This window comes from Drosophila santomea, chromosome 3R (genome assembly GCF_016746245.2).
Source record: "Drosophila santomea strain STO CAGO 1482 chromosome 3R, Prin_Dsan_1.1, whole genome shotgun sequence".
Classification (NCBI taxonomy): domain Eukaryota; kingdom Metazoa; phylum Arthropoda; class Insecta; order Diptera; family Drosophilidae; genus Drosophila; species Drosophila santomea.
In genome coordinates this window covers 22,456,360-22,474,404 of record NC_053019.2, presented here as the reverse complement: position 1 = coordinate 22,474,404, position 18,045 = coordinate 22,456,360, and the positions used below count along the sequence as shown (strand labels likewise).

The 18,045-nt window shown below is 41.3% G+C and overlaps 2 protein-coding genes across 2 annotated transcripts; both read right to left on the bottom strand.

Moving 5' to 3' along the window:
- Positions 1–177: 177 nt before the first annotated feature.
- On the bottom strand, positions 178–1,105 carry LOC120452557 (coagulation factor X). The gene is made up of 3 exons (XM_039636835.1): positions 928–1,105; positions 814–859; positions 178–760 (listed from the first exon to the last, which is right to left on the bottom strand). The coding sequence occupies exons 1-3, from the start codon at positions 1,103–1,105 to the stop codon at positions 205–207; spliced, it is 780 nt and encodes a 259-aa protein (XP_039492769.1). The 3' UTR covers positions 178–204.
- A 179-nt stretch (positions 1,106–1,284) lies between these two features.
- On the bottom strand, positions 1,285–2,204 carry LOC120452649 (prostasin). Its single transcript, XM_039636967.1, has 3 exons — positions 2,012–2,204; positions 1,906–1,951; positions 1,285–1,829 (listed from the first exon to the last, which is right to left on the bottom strand). Exons 1-3 carry the CDS (start codon positions 2,199–2,201, stop codon positions 1,343–1,345), a joined length of 723 nt encoding a protein of 240 aa, XP_039492901.1. The 5' UTR covers positions 2,202–2,204; the 3' UTR covers positions 1,285–1,342.
- Positions 2,205–18,045: the final 15,841 nt, after the last annotated feature.

The window sequence follows — 18,045 nt, the reverse complement described above, 5'->3', positions numbered from 1 at the left end:
AGGACCTGACCAGATGGGAATATCCCGAACGAACCTCAGTCCAATATAGGATCGGAATTAGCAATCCCCACCGCCGGTCAGGGCCCATAGAAGCCTATTAAGTACCATCAAAAGTGTCTCTCTACTTTAGCGGCCAACAGCAACAGTAAGAAATTCACATTACACAGATTTCCTCTGATGAACTATATTTAAATGTGTTTAAATTCAATTATGAAAATCTGTATTTGGGGCCATGAGTATATGCACATCAAGTGCGATCGGTACTATCCAATCGGCGTAGGCCATTACATCGGTATAGACGTCCTTCCTCGATTCGGAATTATGATGGCTCAGAATGCCAGATTGATAAAATATTTTTGATTTACTGATTTGTTTGGTGAATGGATATCCGATTGCGAAGGCTTCGGGTTCCAAATTGACCTCGTGTTCTGGATCTTCATCTTTCCCTATCAGGGAGAAAAACCAGTTTAGGACTTTTTTCAACCTCCCCACTTCAGGTTTTTTGGGCACTTCACGCATTTTAATTTCAATCACAAAGGTGGGAGCTTTTGGTACTTTCTCCAAGTTCACATCAATGCATATCGGCATTATATTCATTTTGTACACAACACTTGTTTTCAATCGGAGCAAAGCTATATTATGTTGATAGCTCTCTGAGGAATATAGCCTATGTATAATCGCCCTCGCAACACCGATTTCTTCATAGTGAAATTTACTTGTTTTGTTAAGAGCTCCGTCGATCTCTCCCAAGCGTACGATGCTGTTGGGAAAACATGGTGAATAAAATATCTTTTATGTTTTATTGTTACATACAGTTCAGATGCGCCGTCAATGCAACTCGCAGCGGTCAATACAAAGCCTTAAAAATCAGCAACATTGTTAAAAAATTGTATTAGATTTTATTAGATTTATTAGGTTAGAACATACGTTCGTTGATAAGCGTTCCAGCGCATGTGATATTCGAACTCAGATCAGTTCGAATTTTGACCAGCCATGGAGTGGGATCAAATACAGAACAATTCCCGCAATTTTGCTCTAAATATAAAGCTGATCCCTGGTAAAACAGCAGCAGAGAAAATGTCGCGTACTGGAGTGCCGCACTCATTGTTTCAAACTAAGAGACGTTTTAAAATAAGTAAAATAAAAAGCAATCTTCCATTGAGCTGAAGCTAACCTTATCAGCGAACAGAACAATTTATTAACTCAGAGATTTAACCTCTAACCAATAATAAATAAATAAGACTGTGTTTTTATTTAAAGTGAATTTTTACGTTATTTTCCCGTTATTTACAATTAAAAATCGAACGCAGTTGTGTTAAAATAAGAAATTTTCACATTCCCATTAAATATTCAATTGTATCGTTGTATTCGGAGTACTTATATGAATGTCTAACGCGATCTGAGGTATCCAGCTAATATGGGCCATAACATTGATATAAACGTCATTAAAAGTTGTTGTGTCACGATTCGTAAGAATTCCATATCGAACCATGCCCTTTAAAGGACCGTTTGCGATCGTATCAGTCCAAGGACTCCCAATGAGCTTGGACTGTAAATATATTTTCCTTTTATCTTCGTCAAAAGAACTACCGAAATACTGAAAGAGGAGATTTTCATTGAATATTTCAAATGTCGGAGCGACTTGGGTTTGGATATCAGAATATTTTGTGATACACATGGGTCGTATGTGGATCTTGAATTTGACTTCCGTTTGCAACCGAAACAAGCATAAAGTGCTCTCATGATAATCTGGGTTCGGTAGAAAGACCCTTGATACTCGGAAATTTTCGACACTCTTGTTAGAATAGCCACTTCCCAAGCGAACAGTTCTGTGTAACAAGGAAAGGTATAATTATTCTTTATTATTCTTTATTTATTTTTATTTATTCTTTAAATTTAACTTACAGTTCTTTTTGCTTTTGAAAGCAGCTCGCAGCTGTTAGTACATAACCTGAGAAACAACATCCTGATTATTTGGTATCTGATAAAGCATATCGTGTGCCATACTAACGATTGTTGATAAGCGTTCCAGCGCAGATTACTGTGGAATTCGATATAATTTCTGCCAGCCAAGGAGCATAGCTGGATCGTCCTTTCCCATCATTCTGGTCTATGGCTACGCAATCGTCCTCCAGAGTCTGCGGAGATCCCAGGTCAAACACAAAAATGGTGCATAGCATTATACATCGTGCGGCGTTCATCTTTCAATGCCAATATTCACGAAACAACTGAATTCAAAACGGAGGCTGAATTTGGGTTTATTTTATTCCGTTTAAATATACGCTTATCACTAAAGTAGCTGGCGCTTAGTCATTGTGTATTTCCGTGGTCAAATACATTACATGGAGCTTATCAGTTCACTGACGTTTTTTCTTCATGTGAATCATACAAGAATCAAAAACTAAACGCTAAAGTCAGCGGGTCTGCAATGAATTATGACTTTAATTTCAATTTCAGTCCGGGTCCAGCATATGTGTCGTCCCTTCGATATCCTGCCCTTTCTGCCAGTTTCTCTGGCAAACCACCTGCCAGTAAGCATTGGCCATAATTCTAAAGTCAGTGACGGATCATAAATTTGAAACTTTTCTACGAAACGGCAGTGGCAGAAACAACCAAAGGCAACAACAATGGTTCAAGTTGGGCGACCTAAGATGAATCCATGGGAACCATCGACGGTCAATGACGAAAGCATCAAACTCAAAAACCGATTGCCATCATATTGAAAATATTGAGTTCAACACTCGAGAAGGTCGGCAGCTCAAGCTAAACTCGACTGCCAAATGCTCTGAATGGATTTCGGTGCAAAATGGCATACATTTATCTTCAAAAAAACCAAAACAATTACAAAAAAAAAAATAGAGACATTTCAAAGATTAGTTCAAAAAAAAATAAATAAGAATACCATTATAATTACTCATGAGTGTTATGAATACTCACATAGTATTTTGGAAGCAAACTCTTCGATGCAAGGTCTTAAAAGTCTGCACTCTAACTTTTTCTCATTTTAAAAGTTGGTTTCTAGGACGCAGGACCTTCAGATGAATAGGGTGTGGAAAAAGAGCGTTTGTCAGCAAAAGAATAACAACGACAGGCAAAGCAACTGCAAATTACACTTGAATGGAACACAGGGCAATGGGAAAATGGGAAATGTGGGGGCGGCGATGGTAAGAGGAAAAGGTAAACGACAAGAATACGATTGGAAAACGATTTTCATTTCTGCAGCTAATATGAGCGACAAATCTGAGTGAAGTGGGTCGCAAGGGGCGTGGCTACAACACACTCACAGCTACCACACAGACACACACACATGAAAGCTTCATGCAAAGGGACAATTTCGAAATCAATATTTATGACTGCCCCAGCAGATTTATTGCAACTGGGGAAGAGAGTACCAATTTCGCCTCGTTCTAGCTGAATTCTTTTCTCTATTTTCCAATATTTTTCTTTGCTCATTGCTACTGTTGCTTTTTGCCGAGCTCACAAAATAATAATACGCCGTGTTTGATTTTCGTATGCAAGCGCATATCTATTTATTGTCTCGGTGTATTTGTGCATTGCTTCGTTTATGACACTGCAGCATTTGATGATTTATGCATTTTAAACAAAATGTCAGCAAATGGACGTATATAAAGGAGCTGGCATTTTTTTCCCCCCCATTCGTACATTTTTCGTTCCTTCTCCGGCAAAAACGATCAAAGAAAATTCCAGTTGGCAATGCATTTGGATGCTACACTGCTGCAACTGCAACTGCATTCAATTAACACACATACACGCAGTCCGCCTTTGGCGACCACGCCCCCTTCTGCTGTTGCATCAGTGCATGGAAAGAAACTACCGAAGGTTTACTTAAATCTTGCAATAACTCATTTCAAATTTTTAGTATAAATCACTACTTATTTATCAAGTCTTGAGCTACTAACTATTTTATATCTCTACGATATTTTGCCTACCTTTAATTTAGTGCTCTAAAGTCGTTTTGAAATAAAATTTAAAGTTCTTTAATTATATAAACCAACTGTAGTGAAATTTTGATATGAAAGCTACAAGTGCACGCGGAATATATCAACTTTGGGTTCTGTGTATTTGTGTAATTCCATTTGTTGGTCTCGGGTTTTGTTGATGCTGCCAGCCAAGCACAACTTCAATTGAATTATGAATTTCAAATTTCAATTCTACTTCTTTGGCTGCAACGGCAACGGCAACAATAACAAATGCATAAACAAACAGTAATTGCTACCTAGCCAAAGTGAGTGAAAGGCCTCAAAGCGCATTTGTTTGCACTCCCCACCGTCCGTTTGGTTCGGGTTTTGGTTTGCTTTTCGACCAACAGACGTTGAAATGTAAAACATCCCACCATCCCGCCCTGCTAGCCTAATGTCCATCAAGGTTTTAAGCTGTTTGTCAGCCACAAACACACAGAGATGGGCAGACAAACACACGGACACAGGGATTTGGCTCATAAAAAGGCCTAAACATTGCATCCATTCATTAAAGGGGAAGAGGGATGGGAGCAGACTCAATCCGACATCTGTCATCGGCAGACGGGAAGAGACCCATGATCAACATAGTCGATTTCAATTAGGAGCTGAATTCTGATTCTGACCGGTTATCGAATCATTTCTCTCTGACGTTCCGTTCAGGGTGGACTTGGAAATTTCACTTTGAATATTGATAAGTCCATGCTTAAAATGTGCCTAACATACATGATGCACCATCCAAACATAAGCTTCATTCCAAAAGTTTGCCACGTCGATTTACTATTTTTCATAGCCTGCATTTAGACGTCTTTAAACCAGAAATCAACTATATGTAAATACGTATACAGAAAGGGACCACTCTAATAAACACTTCCTTTTGGCCAGATGTGTGCCAAGATTCTGATTAAGCTTCTGTTTTTGTTTAATTTCGAGCATAATATTTGACGTGATTGCTACTTTCGGATTTCGATATGTGCTGTACAAACAGAAAGACATCGAGAATCATATTAATTTGCTGGCTCCACATACATAAATGCTGCATGAACCTAATGCGGTTGCCTCATGCCAAGGATGAACAGAGAGAGCTCAGCCTCTTGGCGCTGCAACCGCTTGGCCTGTGAACTCTGACCGGGGCTAATGAGGCGCATTTAATGAGCCGCAAACACGATAAACATGCAACCGAAACGGCAACAGCACCAGATTGATGTACGGCATCCTGCTTACAGGTAACAACCTGCACAAGTACACCCACATCACAATTTGTCTCGCAGCGCTTTTATCAACTTTCGCGAACAAGCCGCGCCCACACACACACACACACACATGTGAATCGGGTGGAGGGTGGAGGAGATGGGGGGAACGAGGTCCTTGCTCAGGATTCGACATTTCATTAACGGGACACAGCCTGGAACAGAAAACGCCGCAGGCCTTTCCTGGTAGATAGCGCTAACAATGTGGCTTGATGCGGCCAACTTTGAATGTTAGTCGGCGGCGGTGGGGAGGCATGAAACGAGCCCTAAGTGCCCAGAATCCAAGTTTAAAGTGCAGATGAGTGGCGTTTATTATAATTTTCGAATGAATGTTATAAAGTTTCCGGCACAAAATGCAGGTAAATGCGGTTAAGGCTGAATACCACTAAAAGGTTTCATGTGCGGCAAGTATCATGTGTTTAATGGGTTTTCAAAATTAGAATTTAAGAAAATATAAACGAATAATTACATGGCTTCCTCAATTTCCAAAAATACCAAATAGAAAATAAATAAAGTGGGTCTTGCCATTTTTTAAATGTTCCACCCACAGACTCCAGCAGTCCAAAACAAAGTTTAGATTGAAGCCGACACTTTACCTATTTGGAAGCCCTTTTGAGGAGAACTTTTAATTTTTCCACCACAATCAGCTTATGCATTTAACTATGCTCAATTAGGGAACCTAATCAGGACTCCAGAGCCCCGCCGAGAAGGTCAAAGGCAGCTTTCAGTCCGGCCTAGAAAGGCCCCCAAAAAAGTGAGGAGTGAAAAGCGCAGCGCGGCGATGAAGTATGAAGTATGGCAGGAATAATTGTTTTGTAGCCGACACAGCCAAATATTTATGCCTAATTGGGTGCCAATTAGGCACTGCCGGCCACCACTTTGTGTAGATCCCTGCATACCCTTCGTTCCCATTACACCCAATGCCGTTTTGTTTAAACTTTTTATTTTCAGCAAAAGTTTGGCGTCGGTCTCGGCAAAGACAAACGAGGGACGGAAAGCGAAAACTTAATTAAACTGTCAATTGGTTTCTAATGAATGAATGCAAAGATGAATGAGTAATGAAGCTAATTATGCCCGGAAAATACGTCAAAGTAGCCATAAACGATACACACACACACGTACATTGAAATATAACCAAAAAGAGAGGGGTGCAAATTTATCACATTTTGTGTGCTGGAATTTTAATTAATTCGTGCTTAAATTGCCGGCACATAGCAGGTTCCTAATTGACGGCACGGGAATACCATCTTAACTCTTTTCACAGATCAAAGTACTGGACCGCCGGACTAATTGATAGCACGGGTCTTTAATAACTGATATTTTTTCTAAGGAGCTCTTTGATATCAGTTTCCAGTCACAAACTCTTTTATATGCTTGAAACAATATACATCCCATGTTACAAGTATTAAAAGAACTTATTCCATGTGCTTTGCTATGAAATTGCAATAGTTTTTGCCAAATATTTTGCTGGCAACAATTGACATTTGACATCTTAATCGCAGCATGTGTAGAATTAAAAAACTTTATTCATTTCGAGAGGCAATTCCGACTGACGTGACTTGGCGCCAGAATGCAAATGTGCAGCAGGCGAAGGAGCAGTATTCTCGGCGACGTCGGCTGGAAATTAAATGAAAAGCCAGTGGCGGCGAAGGGAAATGCTGCTGCTGGCGGAAAAGCGAGCAGGTGGTAGCAGCAGGTAAATCAGCTTGCGCCAGCATGCAAATTGATTAGCCCAGGCTCGAGCACGAACTGCAATCTGGACACCTGGCAACGGCACAGCACAAACAATGGGCCAAGAGAATCGACAGCAGTGGATTCGGCAGGATGCAGGAGGATGAAAGAGTTGCTGCTGCTGCCCGTTGTTATCCCAATGCAATTTGCAAACAAGTGCAAGGCATTAGGCCTAAGTACAACGGCAACGGCAGCCGCATCGAGAGCAGAAGGATCGGAAGGAGCAACAGCGCCCGAAGGACGAAGGACCATTTGACAGGACTTGGAGCAACTTAAGCCCAGTTCGAGGCTTTCCTCCCGGGGAACGCATATCAATGGCCGGACTACAAGTTAAATCTCTGCGAACAGGTTACACGAAAAAAAATAAGAAACCCCTTCGAATTTCAAGATAAGCTACTACAAATTCGTTTACATTTTTAAATGTAAAAGTATGTAAACAAATGAATTTTAAATTTGAAACTTAAATAAGCAAATATCAGAAACAATTGCCTCTCAACAAATCATTAGTACTGGTATGTTTTTTAACGACTTACCATTAGATTTCAGTGCACAATTAAACACTATAAAAAACCTTTAAAAAGGGAGGGTATATGTTCAACGCCGATGCTATTATTTAGTGTGTAGGCATTTCAGCAGGGTCAGTGCTTAATTACTTACAAGCCCATAGCCACGCCCATTTCACATCTACAACCACACTGAAGCAGGACACACACACACAAGCAAGCACACACAAACACACACGCCCGACCACCACTCGGGCAAGATTAAAATGCCAGCTTAGTGAAGACTTTTGCATGTGAAATTAGTAGCTTAAACTGTGCAGCAGGCCTTAGTCAGAAGGCTTGTGCTGCTGCTGTTTCCGCTGCAGCTTGTTGTGGCAAGGACTTTACATGCCCCCAGTGTTTGTTGCTGCTGCATGCGTATGATAAAATAATTCACTCGACTGCAACTCATAAATTCTCTAAGGTAGCGCATAAATTCTCAACAAATCTCGACAAAATGCCGCAAAGCAGCCCCCAAAACCTCAGACTTGGCTATGGGATTGGCATTGGGTTTGGGATTGGGATTGGACTCTCACACTTGGTGGCGCCACATACTTAGCTGTTCTGGCTGCTGGTTTTCCTGCCTGCATATGTACATGGCCACTTATTAGTTTCTGCCAATTAGATGAATGACGCCAATGGCCTTGTCTTCCAAAACAAATTTCAATCGAAACTTGCTTGATGTTTACATGAACTGAACTAAATAAATACATGTTAATGCACCAAAAAATAAACAACAGCCAATGTAAATACATTTTAATTTGTTATACTCACTAAACAAGGTAAATGTAATAAATTAATAAGGCGCAATATTAAATATTGCAGATTATGAAAACAACGTAAACGGTTAAAAGAAGTAATAATATTTACTTGTAAATGTAAATAACCATAGATGTATTTTCAATCGACTTTTCGCCATAACTTGGCAAAAAAATAGCCGCACAGCTAAAATAAAGACTGTTTTGTGCTGCTAATAAACATAGCTAACAATGTCTATCCCTACTTCTTTGGATTTCGAAAAAAAAAATTTCACAAATTTTCGCATTTTTGATAAGGGGTACCATCATCAAAATTTGCGAAAAATTGCCTAAAATTAGCATTTCAATGTATGTACATGGATCGATAGGGAATTTTGTTACGAATTCAACGAGGTATGGCATTCCACATTTGGACAACTATTTTTAATGCTATTGAAAAAAAACGGATTATTTTTGATCAAAAAATCGAAAAAAAAAATTGTTGTAAAAAATTAGATATTTTCAATCGGCGTTTTCGCCATAACTTGGTCAAAAATGGTCGCACAGCTAAAATAAAGACTGTTTTGTGCTGCTAATAAACATAGCTAACAATGTCTATCCCTACTTCTTTGGATTTCGAAAAAAAAAAATTTAACAAATTTTGCATATTTGATAAGGGGTACCATCATCAAAATTTGCGAAAAATTGCCTAAAATTAGCATTTCAATGTATGTACATGGATCGATAGGGCATTTTGTTACGAATTCAACGATGTATGGCATTCCACATTTGGACAACTATTTTTACTGTTATGGAAAAAAAACGGATTATTTTTATCAAAAAATCGGGAAAAATATTTCTAGTTTTTTCAGCTTTTTCCTTATGAAAAACCCATGTAATTAAATTGAATTGATTACATTTTTTGTTTAATTAAAAAATTAGTTTGTTTTATGTTAAAACATAGAACGAACATGGCAATCATAAATTAAACAAAAAAAATGTTTTTTCCACCTTTCTGCTAGTGCGTCTTCCGGGTATAACGACGTAAAATCGTCGGTCCCTTGTACTACTGATTCTAATGTATGTAAGGATTTGATGCAATGGCTCGTAATATTTCACTTTATAAGAAATGTAACAAGCTGGCAGATAACCAAAAAATAAAATTCCATGGCTTACGATACCTGCCCCATTATTTAAAAACCCCATAAAAACACACAGCAAGCCCGCATTTTACAGCCTAAAAAAATGTCCGCATAACTAACTTTGTTTAACATGATGCAGCACAATGATTTTATGCCCGCGCATAAATTGCACACAAAACTAATGTAAATCGCCGGAGATATCAAAAGCCCACATCCACGAGGGCCCAAAATGGAAAAATCCGCCCACCGATGCACTTACCATATTTTATTGCCCCATGCGGCGTTCATGTCAACATTTTTGATTTTTTCACTTGATAAAATCAATGCATTTTTATGCGGACAATGGCAAAACAACAAAAAAAACATCAGCTACAATAACGAATAATGGAAAAGCGCTTTCCATGTAATGTGCTCTGCGCGGTAGCAACAAGAGAAAAGCAGATCAGTGGGGCTGGAAATTTCGTGGAAAAGGGGGGGAAAATTGTGGGTGGGCTGTCGCACAGCGACGACGAAAAAATTACCATTTAAAAAAAAATGCCAAAAAATTGTTGCTGTTGCATTTTGTACGCATCATTGGGGCCCAATGGAGTGTGCACACACTGATACAAAATGTCGGCGTGTCGTCCTGTCCTCCATGTGTGTGTTTGTGTACGAGTGTGTGTGTGAGTGCTTGTGCTCGCAGGACCATAAAACAAAAAGTTTGCAAAAGCTCAATTCGCATCGTCTTCGATTTGTATTTTGTTTGGAAATTGCCAATTGCTCGATTCTTGGAGGAAACGTGCCGCGGCCTCTAAGTAAATCAAAAGGTTTTTCTCCCCACAACAAGGCACACACAAAGTCATACACACACACACACACTCTCACGGTCTAATAAACGGAAACGGAAATGCGCGCATGCAACTTTTGCTGTCTGCCAAAAGCGCGAAAGAAAAACTCGCTGCAACTTGTCTGCACCGCCAAACAAGTCACATAAATTGCGAGCATTCGCAGGCTGGGCATTTAAAACTCTTGCTATTGCAAGTAGACAGGGAAAAATGATCAGTTATTTATACCAGTTATACCAGTTACCTAATACTACCTAATAATAATTTAAAGTGCATAAGCGACCTTTAGTCTCACCTAATTTCTATTTAAATATTTATTAAGATAGTTTTTAGTGCAAAGTAGCCATTGTATGACCATTTTTTCTCTGTGAACCCCTTTTGGAATAAGAAATTCCTTGCGAAAACGAAGGCTGAAAGGGCAGCAGTATTGATTAAGTCGGCAGCGATGGCAATCCCTTAAGATTCTAATTTATATCAGCGGCAAAACTTATTTCCTATTTCCGCGCGCGCGCCTCTGAAAATGTCGTACGTGATTCAATTATAAAATGCGGTCTCTCAAATCGTTGCAAAATTTATGTATTTCATTTTATTTTCCCACATCGGACATCCCGAGGCCTGCCATTGCTGACTGCCGCTGTGTTAGTGCGGGTGTAAGGGTGCCCATGTGTGTGTGTGTGTGCGGCAGGCACATGTGGCCCCATTTTAATGGACCTGCCTCGTAAAATGCCACAAAAAGTGTCACAAATTTATGCGCGCCCATTCATAAATGGCCGCAAAATGTTCAACAAATGTGCCTCGGGCGGCAGGTCTTCAAGAGAGCAAAAGAGGCAGACTTATATGAAGAGAAAGAGATAGATAATGAGATACTTGAGGTGCTTTCTTACACATAGAAACAAAGCTTCATATCAGTTCAATAACAATAGTTGTACTACATAATCTTATAAAAATGTTTTATACCAGAACAGCGATTTTATTACCGCTTGTTCAGTTTTACTTAGCATAATCTGAATATTTTAGTGAATAATTGAAAAAAAAAATGATAGGTTTTCCCCTGTGCACTCTTGGTTCGACCCCGTCTCAACTGAAGTGCACCTGCCTTCAAATTGGCAAATTAATTATGCAGCATTCGATGGGATCTCGAAGGAAAGCCGCTTGTGGTATTGGCATTGTTTTAGGCCAACTGCATTGGCGGCTAATTGAGCAATTGGGCTCTGCGGTGCCGCAGCTAAGATGCCTATCAATTTGGGCCCTAAATTGCTGATTAACCTCAGAGTCCCGATGATAATGCCTTGCGGTTGATGGCATCACTCTCACGGGAGGTCCTTGACTGATCCGCAGGATATGATGGCGTGTTTTTTTATGGAAATGTTATCCTGCTGCAAGAAGTGACAGGCGGTTCGCATTTCCCTGACATTTGTTTGTACTGCCATCAGTCACGCTGGCACAAAAGTCATAAATCGCGATGCGTGGATTATGCAATTTTCATGTTTGCATTCGCCGGGAGAAAAAGTAGGGAGTCCAAAAGGATGTGGCACGCTCCGCCTCTGACAACAATGCGTTCTACAGTTAGAAGAACGCTGCTCCAACAGGAGCAATAAAATTACACAAAAAAAAGTGAGGAATGCTAAATGCATTTCTGGGTAGTGGAAATAAGGATGCGTATGCGCTTTTGACAACAAACGGGAGCTGCCACAATGGCAAGGAATATGGCAACAGGAAGCGCTTCAGCCAAAAAGGAAGCTTAACCAGCAAGGATGCGGCGAAGCAGCAGCGGCAGCGGCAACGGAAGCCATCAAACAATGACGCGAAAATGCAATTCCATGTGCGAATCTGCCACAAGATGTCAGGCGAAACAGACACAAAGCATTATGGTTAATGGTAAAAAATACACAAACGGAGCGGCACGCCAAAAAACCATCTCCTGGTAGTTTACATAAATGTGAAATATTACAAGGCTAGGAATACTGCTGTTTATAAGAATGTACGTCAATCTATTGAAACTAATTTTAAACAATACTCAAAGGAATTTCCACATTCAAAGTATGTATTCTGGAAAGTATAGTATGTGGTTAGATAAATATAAATAATGAATCTAAGTTGATTCTGTGAGCTTTGTAAGACGAGCTTCGTGCTCCTGCGCTCATCCAGCCAAAATTAATAAGTTACCAAGGTGCAACTGACAAAATCCACAAAAGCCACTTGATAACCCGCCGACTCCTGCTCCATCTGCTACCCAAATGCAGCGTAAAGCCAACAAAAAGTCTTATTAAAAAACCCCAGGCATTCCCCAGAGCAGACAAAAAGACCCGCGTGTATATACGAGTATACCTACTCGTTCCGAACTCATCCGTGGAAAATTGCTAATCATAATGAACGCACCGTCAAAAGCTTTTGGCCGTGTGATCTCTCCACCAGGGTTGCGTTCGAGTAAACGAGTATAGGAGTATAGAAGTATATCCAAAGGGGTTGGGAAAACCAGCAGCGCATTTTCAACGCAAATCAAGCGCTGAAAAGTGCACAGCCAAAGTTCCAGATGAAAATGGCGAATGGCGGCGGGGTTATTGTGGGCGCTTTTTCCGGGTGGGGGATGGAAAATCAAATTTCAGTGCTCGGTGCAAGCAAAGAGGTTGCCTCGCAGGCGACGACCGGCCAACCAACCAACCAACTGCCATGTGTGAAAATTTTTAATACATCAACTCAAAGGCGGGTCGCAACGCAACGCAATGCAACCCGACAGACAGCCCCATCCTTCTGGGCGCCCACTTATCGTATCGCCGACATCGCCATACCAAAAGTTGGCCCCCAGCAAGCACACCGAAATGAAATGCATAAATAAAGCTCACGCGGAGTCTGGTCAGGACACGGATAGTGTCTCGGTGGTACACTCTCGAAAAAGAGTGTGTGTAAAGTCGAACGCACGCAAGATCTTAGCCAACATTTGCATAATTCAAAGTTAAGAAGTTGCTAAAGAGCTCCTGTAGAGTGATAACCTTTTCCAGTGATACTCAGTAAATTTCATGTTATTATTATTAAATTATTGAATCAATCTGAAATGCGTCCTTTGTCTCATGCAACTCATTAGTAATATTCTGAGTGCACGATGCGCTCTTACCACTTTTTCGGCAGAGTCAAAGGCTGGCGCTGCCACATAATCATGGCCATGAAAGCCGAGGCTTCACTGTGGGAGACGGCAGTAGCCTGGTAGTGTCGGGGATCAAAGGTTACGGGGCTCCATGGCTACGGGTTCTCTGTGTGCACTGTGTGCCAAATAGACATGCGAAACTCAAAGGCAACAACGAGTGCAGCAACCAAAACAATTTAAATATAAATAATTCGGTTACTCGTGTTCATGCTCATTGTGCGGCCTCTTCCTGTTGCTGCTGTCATTATTGTTGTTGCTGCAACTGCTGCTGCTGCTGCAAGTGCTGCTGCTGATTCTGATTCTGGTGCAGACTCATGCATTATAAAGTGTCTGGGGCAATCATTTGATGCCCGGCCATGTCAGTGAGTTTTTGGCCAACGCCGGACTGTAGGACTGCCAGTGGTCGCAGTCGCGTTTCGGACTACTTGCTTCTGCTTTCCGGCCACACAACTAAATAATTTAGTTGCACAAAGGCTGGGATTGGGGCCAAAAACCAGATGCTACTGACCATCTGCGGCTGACCATTCGACCGACTGACCACCGCCCACCCGTCGACAATTCGGTGCAGGCAGCAGTCAGCAGTCTCATGTAAATGTTAAAAACAAAACGTTAATAAGCACAAAGAGGGCAGAACTGCACCAAATTTTCAGTAAATGAAACCAGTGAACAAACAAATAAACGCGGATTTCATTTTTGTTTAACAAATAAAGGAGTTAATCCGGTAGGGGAGCAAAATTTCGGCATTAAAATAACTGCTGCTAAAAATGTTGAATTGCATTATATTTCCATTAAAAATTTCTGAACTAAAACATAAGCTTGCAATGCCCAACATGCGAATATTTATGTTTATTTTAAAAAACAGCCAGATCCAACCACATTTTTTATGGTTTGAATGGCACAGAATATTTAGAGAATTTTTGATGATTACCTAACTATCAATGACACTCCCATTCAGTGTTCTGAGCTCATCATAAACGGCTCATTGTAAATAGTAATTGCAATTCAATCGAATCGCTTACGGCAAGTTCCCTTGATGTCTGATGATGTTTAAGAAGGCCTGGAACGTTCTTTTCAATATCAACCACAATCTCTTGCTTGAGAAAGTATCAAAAGGTTCTTCGATTGACTAATTTGCAGCTCCTTCTCCAGCTGGGGTTGTCCTGTGACAGCTAATTGAAATTTAATTTGATCTCATCGGCGAGAGTAAATGTCATGCCATTTTTGTTTATTATTAATTTGCATTTTGATTGAAATTCTGACACTGTCAATGGACTGACAGCTCCGCTCGACATGTGAAATAAACAAAATTACATTCGCCATCTCCTTGAGATGCCAGAAACCGACAAATGATGGACGCTCCGGGCGATTTGGTTCAACATTATCAATTGGCAAGCCCTTTTTAAATAAAAATATTTTGCCAAGAGCTGATAGCTGATTGTCGGTTGTTGTCATTGGCATTGTTGCTTTCGCCCGAACACCACGAGCAGTAAATTGTTTGCAATAATTGATTAATGAAGGCGTGGTTGTACGCCCCCATTTTCCGCACTTGCCGCACTTTCCCCCCGAACTGCTGTCCGATTTTCCTTATCATTGGCAGAGTCGACTCTTGCCACTGACAAGGGGGAAAACTTTTGCCATTTAGTTTGGTTGGCAGCAGCCTTCGCGTATATAATTAACATGGCAGCCAAGTGGAAACTGCGAGGCGGGAAAACTGGAAAACTTGGCGGCCCCCAAAAAACGCCGCAGGCGCATTGCGTTTTGTGTTGTGCCGCGCTGAGCTAATTTAAATTAATTGAATATGCTTTGATAGCATTTCAATTAACTTTTGTGCCGCACAAGGCACACGGCCTTGTGCCACATTTTTCCCCATTTCCCATTCCCCCAATTTATTTTACGTTTCTTTTTTTTTGCTGCATGAATTTCAATGCATTTCAAGTGAGCCGCCTGACCAGTATCTATCCGTGGGTCTACGACTGCCTCTCAGCCATTTCAGCCATGCAATATAAATGAGACGCGCTCCGTCATGACATGTCCAAACCATTTGGAAGCCCAACCCTTTTGGCCCCTGGTCATCATCCGTCGCTCCATGTGCGGCATTTTGCATAATAAGTGGTCGCACATGGAGAAAACATCACCTCAAATCAAGGCCTCCAAAGGAATTGGTTTACAAAATTCTACAAAATATTTAAAATAGCAGGCTACAAACGCTAACTTTCCTTTCTTCATCAGTACCTGTTTTAATTTAAGTGTACTATTAGAACATAATTTATTTTCTCTGTGCATGGAACAGCCGCCGTAGACATTCACTACTCAACTCATTCCATTTGGCGAGCCAACTAAATCACCAGAAATCAGTTATAAATTCGTTGGCCGTTGGGTCCTGGATCTCGTCCTGAGCACTGCATTCCACTCCTCGTCCTTCCTGCCTCGGATGCGGTGTGCTGCAGGACATTAGGTTTACAGATACATATGCATAATTCCCTTAACCAGAAGGCTTGGCGCTGATAACGTTGCGACTGCCAACATTCACTTCTTGATCTGTGAGTGTGTGCGCCCTTTAATTATTCAAGTAAAACAACATTCTGGCCATGGTCAAATCGCAAGCAGGCAAAGGACTGCAAATACATCAAGTTTTGTGGGCGCTGTCGTCGGAAAGGGACTAGAAGTCAAACGGTGTTTTGCACGTAGAAAGTAATAACAATTTAGCCTTCAAGCAAATGAAATCATTAAATGTGTATAATAGTTTCACTGGATAACTTTGTTTTGTATGTTGTGTGGAGGTCACTTATTTTAGAGGAAATGAGATTCTTTGATGCAAAGCAACTTTAAATTGAAAGCCCGTAAGGCAACTGGCCCTTCAGCACCCAAACTTTAACTTCCTACATAATTACACATAATGCAGACATCAAACACCAATTAAGGAGCATTACAAATCAACGCACCACTAGTCATCATCCGTAAGTGCTGATGGATATAGAAAAAGCCAATTTGATTGATAACACCAGAGACCAAGACCAGCAGCAGATTTACCTAGTGGTTGCTGGTGTTTTGTTGCTGTTCCTGGTGGTGATGTTGGCCACTCTGTCAAGTGCCAATTAAACTAAAGCAAGGCAGCAACAGGAGGACGCAGGACATCCAGCGTATGGGGGGGATGCCGATAAAAATGCAAGATATTTTTTTCACGACTTGCGAACGAACAAGTTTTTTGCAGCCACTTTTTCCCGAACTAATGACACACGGCCCGGCCGTGACCGCGTTGACGTTGATAGGCCACAACAATTTTCATTGGACAGCCATTTACAATAAACGTCAGCAGAGGCCTAGCTAGGCGAAAAAAAATCGACAGTCTGCCAATCTGCAGGAGCCGATGCTTAGAATACCCTATCTAACCAAAAATAACACAACCGGACAGTTGATTTAACAACGAAGTAATATTTTACGAAAGTAACTGAACGGTTATGCCATTTAAAATGGTCTTTAATGTATTTTCACCTAGAATATAAGTATTTTATTGTAAGTTATGTTTATGATCATACTTCCTGAACTTCTTGCTACCATAACTTCATGCTACCCCTTGGCAGGGCATTAAAGTCGCCGTAGTTTAGGGCAAAAATCAAACAGCCATTGAGTGGCGGGACAGATCTGTCTGTGCCGTTTGATAAGCGCTAATGAATGGTTTTCTTATACGCTCCATTGGGCCGGAGCCGTAGCCGTAGCCGTAGCCGTAGCCCGTGGCCGTGGTGAAGAAAATCCGGGAAGGGTGGCGGTTAAAAGCCCGATGAAGTGGAGCTGGGATGGTTCGATTGGGGAGGTGGGGGTAAATCGCTGGACACGGCCACTTGTCGCGGTTTTGGGCAATTTAAGCGGCGGTTGCCGTTGTCATTGTCACGACGTCGAATGCGGTTGCCACTGACGCAAATGTTTGGCTTTGAGGCAATTAACGAGGCCAGAAAACGAGAGGTGGAGACAGAAAAAAAGCACAGCAGGGAACAAAAGTGAGGCGGTTCGATGCATTTTCCTTCATTTTTGTTTTGTTTTTTTTTTTGTATTTGTGCAGCTCTATTTTCCGGCTTGTAATAAAATGGCAAACGTATGCCGGAGCAATCAATAAACCCCTCTCATTCGCCCGCCCCAAAAAGCATGCTGTGTGTTTTTTAAGAGAGCTCAACGCAAAAAACCACAACGTTGCAAGGACATGCTGCAAAGGGAGCGATGGAGCGGTGGAGAAGGCTTGTTGGGCGACCGACCAACAAGCGACTTAATACTGGCCAACTTGATGAAGATACAAGACAGATGGATAAGGGCAGGTGAGCCGGGCATACAAATAAGACAATTTTTCCTCCATTCTCCATTCTCGATTCGCCTTTCTGTGAGAGATTGGGGCCAACTATCCTGGCAGCAGGACTGCAAAAGGACAAAACTTTTAAACAAGATTCGGCACTCGATACAGACACACAAACATGCACTCACTCTCACAATGGCCAAACAGACTCGGGGACTCAGCCTCTTTTATGCTTGGCCATAGTCCAATACAAATCGTTACCAATTTTCAGCCGAATCGGGGGGCGGGCGCAGTGAGCGGGGGGCGTGGTCGGTGGCAGGCCATAAGCAATGGTCAACTATATGGACAAACAGGAGGCGCACACCTTTCATTTATTGTTCGTGTCCGCTCTCCACTCTCTCGCTCTGTTCCTTTCGGA